Raw genomic sequence first — 8941 nt, forward strand, 5'->3', positions numbered from 1 at the left:
ACAACACTCACATCTGGTGTCAGCATCCTGCTCACATTTCATTTTCCTTTCCCCCACTTCACTACTTCCTATCCAGTGAATGCATATTAGTCACAAACAGTATATATTGTAAATGAACACAAGACGGACGGCAGCTTTTACCACAAATGAATGCCTTTATTTTCCAAGACACTTAACACACAGGTATACAAGAGAGGTATCGGCTCTTGCAATAATAAAATAAATCAAAGTCGGTATCAGAACAGAACATTTTGAGTGGTAATATGGAATGTAGCTGTTTCCATTTTTTTTAAGCTTTTAAACAATCCTTTCAAATAAATAGTCTCTATATAGTCTTTGTAGCTAGTGTTTTTAAATCAATATATTCTCTTTGTTTAGTCAAAGTTTCAGGAATGAAGAGGAGAAAATTAGACAAAAACAAAGACAGTGACAAAACAAGGATATTATCCCCTTAGCAAAAAGTCTTTCATTTATAGGCAAAAGGGTACAGTTGAGAACAACTGTTGAAAAAAGGCAAATCCCTTCTTCTAGACCTAAATAATCTTGTTCTTCCACCAAAAAAAGTGTAAATCCCAGTGCCCAGTGGACTCACAAACCAGGTTTGTTATGAGGGTCATAGGAAACACCAGTAGAAACACAAAACGTCCTTCCCACAAGCTTAAGTTCAATTGCTACAAAGCTGTTGGCCTAGCCAGCCACGGTCAGCTTGTACAGTCAACTTCCCCATCAATAATGTGCTGTGCTGTTTGGGACCGGTAGTCCAACCCCCCCACCCAAAAAACCCCCAAAACAAAACAAAACAAACAATACCTCATGTCATATCACAGGTAAAGCACCACGTCAGGCTCCTACAACTACACTTCAATTATCTCTGCCTCACTCTTTCTCTCTCAGAGAGAACATAACAATAAAAAACTCATCTGTACCAGAGGAGGAGAGGAGGAGAAGGGTCCCACGATGCTACAGGAGTCCCTGTGTTTGTTGAGAGACCGCCATCTCATACAACAGCTCTCCTACCACGTATGACAAAGAAAAGGAGCAGTCTCAGAAAGAGAAAAGTGCAAGTGAGGGCACAGGCAGCCCTGTCCTCTGGCAGGTAAGAGAGAGCACAGCAATGACCACAGCGACTCTCCCCTGACCCCGAGGTGCCTGATCTTCCCTCCGAGCAGAGGAGGGTCAGACCCCCGTGTAGGCATAAGGACGATGCACCTTATGGTAGCGGGCTTTCAGCTCAGTGAGCTCTTCCCGTGCTTAAAATTTATACCGCGCTGGCTCCAGTGCAGCCTCAGTCAGTACTGTGATCCTCCAGCTGGGAGATGATGGTGATCAGGTTCTGGAGGCCGAAGATGAAACCACTGTCTTGGCCTTCGTGCACCACGCTGTCCTCTCCATAGTGCCGACAGGTGGTGTGAGCAAAATCAATCATGCGCACATCGACCACGGGGCTGCTGGCCTCTCCGGCGCCGTGAGAGGAGCGACTGCTGCCACTGTTGCTGCTCCCTCCGGCCACACCAGCACTGCCACCGGCGGAGGAGGAACGAGGGAAACCGAAGGCCCCTTCTTCTTCCTCCTCCTCTTCCTCTTCATCAGAGGGCTCATCCTCATCGCCTTCTTCCCCACCACGGTGTCTGGGTCTACTGGGAGCCCTGGGAGGGTCTCCGTCGTAGATGATGAGCAGGGAGCTGGAGTAAAAGCGGTAGGACTCGCAGGCCTCCAGGGCGGCTTGCATTTCTCGGAGACGGCGCAGCACTGGGGACAGCAGCTCTCGACGCAGGCGACGCCCGTCATGGAAGAACTGGTAGAGAGCCTCCTTGAAGCCTGCAAGTGTCAGCTTACGACCGTGGTACTTATTCATGAACATCAGCTGGCCCGAGTCTGACTGGTACACCTGCAGGTCACACAGAAACATGAGCGCTACAGCTGCACACGTAAATAATATTTACGAGCATTAATGCAGAGGAGCCGTGCCGCATCTCTACCGTACCTGCATGCCACAGAGTCGCACGCCAATAGAGGCAGATGTGCTCTGTTGGCACTTGCGGATCTGGTGGGCTTTCTTCTCCTCTGATGCATCGTCCCCATGTTGGCGAGTTCCCATCTTCAAGTCTAAAACACATGGTACTGTGTAGCGCCATGTGAGGTTCTCCAAAAGGATAAATTCTGTGAAAAAGGGTCAAGGATCAAACAGCAGCAAAGGACTGAAACTAACACATTGTGTAAACATACTCGTGTTATTATGATAAGAGCCGCCCCTCTTCACTGCGAACCCGGGTACGTCTGTTCATTCATGAAAGGATACTGTATTGGTTGCGATGCTTTGCATTCTCCTTCATCCTCTGAAGGTGCTGCTGGTGACATTTGAGACTCCAGGGGTTGTGTTTGATCTGTGGCACCACGTTGCCCTTCTCCAGGCTGAAATAGAGAACCTCCGCCTGCTGCTGCTGCTGCTGCATGTCATCACGATTATAACTGCAAAGGGGACAACACAGAAGATATGTCAGCTTTGGTGTTACAGATCTCATTCATGAAGCTTCTTGTCGCCTTTGAAAACATCAAGCTGCCATGACAAGCGCCCTCACCTCATGATCTTGTCTTCTTTACGGCTGTGTCGAGCTCTGTCTTTGCTGTAGTTGTCATTTTCCAGGAGCAAAGAGGACTGCTTCTTGTTGCTCCACTTCAGCATCTTGCTCTTGGGCTCGCAGTCGGCTGAGGGATCTTTGTTTTCCAGGTCCCCCGATTCGCTGTGCAGGGGGTACGCAATGAGGCACAGGTTCCCTTCCTCATCCTCCTCGAAGCTAACTGACACCACACCTGAGAGAGGGTGAGAAGCATTGAGAAGTGAGACACTGAGACATTCATACAGGCATTTGCGCAAAAACACACATTAATATGTCATATGGAGGCTGCGACTAGAGAGCGGCAGAAAGATGGAAGCACATTAACTAATGAAGCATTTCACATCAAGAGCAACATTTCAGAGCACAAACAGTTATTATTGAGGAAGCAAGAGACACAAAAAACCACGCAAGACTGAAATGTGTCAAACTGAACAGACCTTTATTTAACAACTGTGAAACACACAGAAATTTCTAACAGTCTCAATCAGTCTGCAATGAAGTACAGTTCTGACTTTCCGCAAACAAAAACATACATGAACAACAGCCAAACAAGCTACGGAGAAGCATTGCTGAACCACATTACAGGTAATCAACGCTACACGATCATTTAGTGACACTCAGCCTGTCTACACTGCTCACAATACATGAAAGAAGACCAACAGTTAAAGATGCAGTTTGTTCAAAGGTGTCAACCCCGAGAGGGGTAGAGGGGCTTAAAAGAAACACAGTGTACTTTAACGTCATCACTAATCTACTACATGATCCACAAACAGGCACTCCGGTAGACCCCCTTCCAGCCCCTACCAAAAGTCCCTAAAAGGACCTGTGTGTTGCCCATCTCTGTGTGGGGTGGGGGAGGTGTCGCACTGAGAATAAACATCACAGCTGCAGCGGCTGATACAGATAAAACGCCAGACAGGAAGGAGGGATGTGGTCGAAACTGATCGAGAGAGAAAGTTGCAGAGATATGGATGCACAGCATCCCAGTCGAAAGGCGATACATTTACTGCATCCAACATCGCAAATGGCAGTAGGAGACATACTGCAAAACAGCAACTGAACAACAGAATACATCGCAGAGTACTCTGGTGACAACCTGCCTAAACGCAGCCGGTGTTTAAAAATGCATTATACTGTCTTTGCATGTGAGGCGGCGGGCCTGAGGACCCAGCATCCGCCTTTCTTCTGCAGGCCGAGGCCTGGCTGATGTCATGTGCGCTGACGTCACCACCCTGCAGGAAGGCCTGCCCTGAAGTCTGTCCTTATGGATTGCGTTGTCCATTCCCAGCTGCTCTGCCATCACACCACCTTAGACAGTGTGGGAACTTGTGAGTCACTATCTTACTTCACAAGAAGGGCTCATGAATTAGTCAATCAATTAAGATTTTTTACAGCCCAGTGAGCATTAATTGACCTCAATATATTAGCAGGGGTTGCTGATCGTTATCAGTGTCTATTGTTTTATTGGGTTCCGAAGTTCTGGTTGTCCAATCCTTCTTTCATATCTGTATCTTGGAATTCAAACCCTCAGTCTGAATCTTTGTGAACACTGAGTGGACGAGTATGAATTTCTTCTTTATTCTCATTACAGGCCACTGCAAGATGTCCCTGAAACCATCAGATATTGTTGAAATTTCTTTATCTCAACCCAAAATTAGTGAACACAAGAAATTACTTTTTATAAAGCACAGCAACAAATCTTCTTCCTACAACTGTGTGGGACGTAAGACACAGAAGAGCGTCACTGCTGAGGTGCATCTGAAGGCCCCAGAGGTCTTCTACTACCTTATCTCCAAATCCCACTCCTCGTGTGGCTCTTTTTATAGTCCCATGCTGCATTACTGAGGAGTCAGATACCACCCGTGCGTCTTACCTCCGTCACACGGCCGCATAAAGTTGAACGTATCAGTATGTACTAGGTTTATCTGTGTCTGTGCATGAAACTGTGAGAGGCTGTGGGCCTTCACTCCACCAGGACACATGATATTCCAATTAAAGCATGTGTGTAGGTGAAATGTGTATTTGTGTCCATGTTTCTGTTGTGCACCTGTAACCAGACCTGGAAATCTCCTTGACTGACTTGTGAACTACTCCCCTGGTGATCTGCCTAATTTATTTTTGATCCCCTTCTCATCCTGAAACCTTAGCAGTCTTGAAAGACAGACACAGCACTTGAAAGATGCCTGACGGCTCTCCCTGGCAGGTAGACCGAGCACCAGCTTGGATGCCACTTGAAACCCCACCTTGAACCCTGTGGTGCCTGCCAATTTCTTCAATACGGGACACTGTACTCAAGCCACATTATGAGGCCTCTGCAAACAGGAATGTATCTATCCATAGATATAAAAATACATTTTGTGGTGTGTTGTTGTGTACACCATGTTCTGGAAGTCCTTGCACCAGTCTGTTACAAGCACACTGAACCCAAAGCACAACAATATCCATATCATTTTAACCAATGCATTTTTTCCCAGTGTAATATTAAATCCAGCAAATAAAACATTATATATTACAAGCAGTATTATATAAGACATAAGGAAAAACAAAAAAAGGACTAACGCCAGGCACCAACACACCATCACACAAGCGCTGTTTGGACAGACAGCTCGACACTTCCTGCAGATTTGGGACGGGGGTCTTACCTTTATACTGTGGGGTGAACTTCCTCATCTCTGGAGGGAGGCTCTTGTAGAACTGATGCTCCCGAGGGATGAGGGGCTTGCAGATTGTTTGCTCCCCAAACCGTAGCACGCAGGAGTGGCCTCCCACCTGGTGCACGAAGGGCTCAAGCATCACCCCTTTTCCGGGATAAGGAGTCCCGTCCGCCTGCATGAGGGCTTCCAGCGCGGGACTCATCCTCACTCCGCATCGGACAATTGAGCTGGGGGGACCCACGTCGCTCTGGAGGCAACAAGCTCGACCTTTCGTTTGGCTCCCTATCCTCGAGCTCTTTTCTGTTGGCTCGCACGGGGGCGCTACTGGTCGCCTGCTCGAGCGCAGCAGTGAAAAACAAAGGGCTTGACAGGAAGGACGAAGGCAGCGACAAAATCCCTTATTTCCTTTCTTTTTGCTTGTCGGAGGACAAATAACAAAACTCCTCCGTGGGGCTGGATAATCTCCGTGTTTGTACGTGTAATAAAAGGCGATATATGTGCAGCCTTGAAGCTACTAAAACGTTTTCAAGCAATGACTGTCCTTACTGTCCTCAACGTCTGGCTGTTACCGAAACTGACGACGGAGCTGATCCACCAGCCAGAAAAGCAGCACGAGCAGCCAGTAAGGCCCGCCTCTCCACACAAACAGCCAATCACAGAGCCGCGGCTGTCGCTGGGAGGAGACAAGGCACCTAGGAGAGGATCAAGCAGATCACGCAAACAAAGAGGAAGGAGAGAAAACAGGGGGGAGGGGAGAGCAGGAAAAATACTAGACACAAACATACAACACTGACGGCATTTTTAATTTTTATTTTTTTAATGTACATGCAAGTTTCATCGCTCTTGTTACTCTGGAGACAGGCTGCACTTTAATTTTCATCTTGATTTGTAACATCACATATCCCTGTTAGCAAACTGAAGGAGAGAACTGAAAATGTAGGCAAGAAGGACACTGACCACAAGCCATTTATTTTTCATTTTGCAATTTCGTCTCATGTTTTTATATCTCACTGATGAGAGGGTGTGTTTGGTAGTAGTGGATGTCAGATATCAATTCAGCTTAAATGTGTTACCTGTGTGGATTTTAAACCTCAGTTGAAGTGATAATAAATACCTTGCACGATTAGTCTTGAATAGAGAAACTTCAGGAGGAAAGCGTTTGTATTACACCATTGGCACAAGAAGTGGACAGCACCAAGGGGAGTCCCATGTTTATGACTTGGAAGCATAGCCTCCAGCACATGTCATCAGACGACACAAACTGAGTAGGTCATATGAGGAGTGCACTACGTGATGCCAAAATAACTATCCATTAAATCAGGTTTAATTATGCTGAACAATGAAATCTGAGGTGTGACTTGGATAGGAATGTAAACTCTCTTTCCAAGTAGGGCACTTGTCATTATGATAATGGGCTCAAGATGAGGCCGTGCTTAGACCAGAGCTAGGCCTGTATTAAGCAAGCACAACGGGCTGCATCACTGTTGCTACAGGTAATAGTGAGAAAACGGTATACGGCCCAGAAAGTCCAGTCATAATAATACATCCATCAGTCTGAAGCACTGTGTTACTTCAAGATAACTCGAGTGAAAGTTACACACACAGAATATGCCCAAAACCCTGGTAATACAGGTTGTACAATGGATTACACGTGCACATCACTGTCTTCTTCCCCAACATCATCTTTAGACATATATTTGAAGTAACAGCATTGGTGTCAGTAACTATGGACACTGGTGGCATGGCTTTCCAACAAAAAAGCATGAAAAACGGTGATCCATCATCTCATCCTCCAAGCAGGCTCTGGAAAAGATTTGGTTTCTCCTGTTAACAGTTTTTAATACTTGTCTTTTACAATGGTGATGTGCAGCGATGATGCATTTTGGTCCAGAGGGGATTTTTGTGCTGCAGTATTGCTATTGGCCACTCAGAAAAATGTGCATTTCCAGGTATTTCAATGACCAGTGCATGTTATTGCCAATGATGTTGCATTATGCAGTGGCAATGGTGGAGCCTGGTCCAGCTCTTTTTGCTGGCCAGTCTCATTAAAATAAATGAGAAGACAGCATTTTTGAACATGATCTAATTGATCTAACCTGAACAGGATCAAATTTATGAGTGTGAATATGCTGCTTTTACCACCTTAAAGACATTGTGCTGAAGTGTGCAACACTGTACACAAGCAAAGCAGAGCACCGTTTAAGCAATTTTCCTATATTCACAAAGCATCATCACAACACCATTTTGCAACGTAACACATATTCAAGGGGCAGATAACTGAATCCGTAGTCACTGATACAAGTAGAGCCCTGAGAGCAATGTTTGTGGCCATCTGTTATTAAGTTTTGTTTAAAGGGACAACATTGCAAGACACTGTGAAATGAGATGCTAACTTCAACACTGGAACATTTCTCAGTGGTGTTAATCCCTAAAAGCTAGTTTGCATTTTTCCCCAGCATTAGTATTTTCCAGAGACAAATATCTTTGGTGTTGGCTGTGAGTAGTATCTGGAAAAAACTGTACCAATGGCAAGGATTAAACTGCAAGTAAAAAAAAAATGCAGGTTAGTGGGCAAGGTAACGGTGAAAGCTCTATATTCTGGTGTGCCGGCCTTTGCAACCTTTACTCTGGACCAGAGTAAAGTAAGGGGTCATTGCTCACCCAACAAGCTTCAGATGTGGAGACCAAACTGGATATTCTTTGTGAGTGGCAGTCGACCTAATGAGTCTGACTGGTCTGCCAGGCCAGACAAAGCTGAGGTACAGTAGGCAGGCTCAGGTCACTGGACGGTTACAGCCTAATCACACACTAATCTCTGATGTTCCAGTTCTGCAGTGGGATTACAAATGGGAACTTGAACAGGGCACCCACTCTTCTCTTTCTGCGGTTGTGGTTAGGAGGTACACCCTGGTCTTCCCAGACTTTCTGATCCCAGGATCAGCAGAACAATACTGACTTAATGGTGCCAGTTTGTCTTTCAGGAAAAAATTCAGGCGTTTCATGTTACCGTGTGAAGGATTTACTTGTGTGATTGCAAAGGTGTAGAGTGGGCCTCAGCAGTGTTTCTGTGTGTGTGTGAGAGAGAGAGATCTAAAGGGCCTTTAGTCAAATAAAGACGCTCAGAGAGCTTATTCTAGATACTTTCAGAATGACAAACGTGTGTTTTAATTACTTTATTATGGTGCCACTAATATTGAAACTGAAGTTAAGGTTAATCATTAAACTATTTAACCTTATTTCTTTGGACAAACCATGACTCAGCGATTCCCACTAAAATGACAGAATGAAGGCCCCAAGAGAGTGTGTGTTCATGTGTATGAGTTGAAGTCTTTCTAGCCTAGTCATTCTGGCCTCAGTGATGTGTCAGTGTTATGTCAGCTTTGCACGGAGTCCCCTCTCATGTTATGGGTCTGTGCCCCAGGACAATAGGTCCAGGCTGTGACACAGGGCCCTCAAGCCAGCTATGAAGCACAGCAGTGATGCAACGTCCAACAACCTCCTCCATGCACATTGTATAATGGATGGCCTTCTACAAACACGGCAGGCATTGTAAACTCAGCCCACCATAGATGCAGCAGAAGTCAGCCCTGTACAAATGCATCAGCACTTACAGAAATAAAATGGAGAAATATTTTCATTTTCCTAGGGATGCACCAGTTGTCTCCAATA

At 45.8% G+C, this 8941-nt stretch overlaps 1 protein-coding gene across 1 annotated transcript; it reads right to left on the reverse strand.

The window, feature by feature from the left end:
* Positions 1-135: 135 nt before the first annotated feature.
* On the reverse strand, positions 136-5848 carry LOC143337587 (inositol hexakisphosphate kinase 2-like). The gene is made up of 5 exons (XM_076757221.1): positions 5261-5848; positions 2580-2811; positions 2300-2469; positions 1985-2160; positions 136-1888 (listed from the first exon to the last, which is right to left on the reverse strand). The coding sequence occupies exons 1-5, from the start codon at positions 5472-5474 to the stop codon at positions 1286-1288; spliced, it is 1395 nt and encodes a 464-aa protein (XP_076613336.1). The 5' UTR covers positions 5475-5848; the 3' UTR covers positions 136-1285.
* Between the last annotated feature and the right edge of the window lie 3093 nt (positions 5849-8941).

Source organism: Chaetodon auriga, chromosome 2 (genome assembly GCF_051107435.1).
Source record: "Chaetodon auriga isolate fChaAug3 chromosome 2, fChaAug3.hap1, whole genome shotgun sequence".
Lineage (NCBI taxonomy): Eukaryota > Metazoa > Chordata > Actinopteri > Chaetodontiformes > Chaetodontidae > Chaetodon > Chaetodon auriga.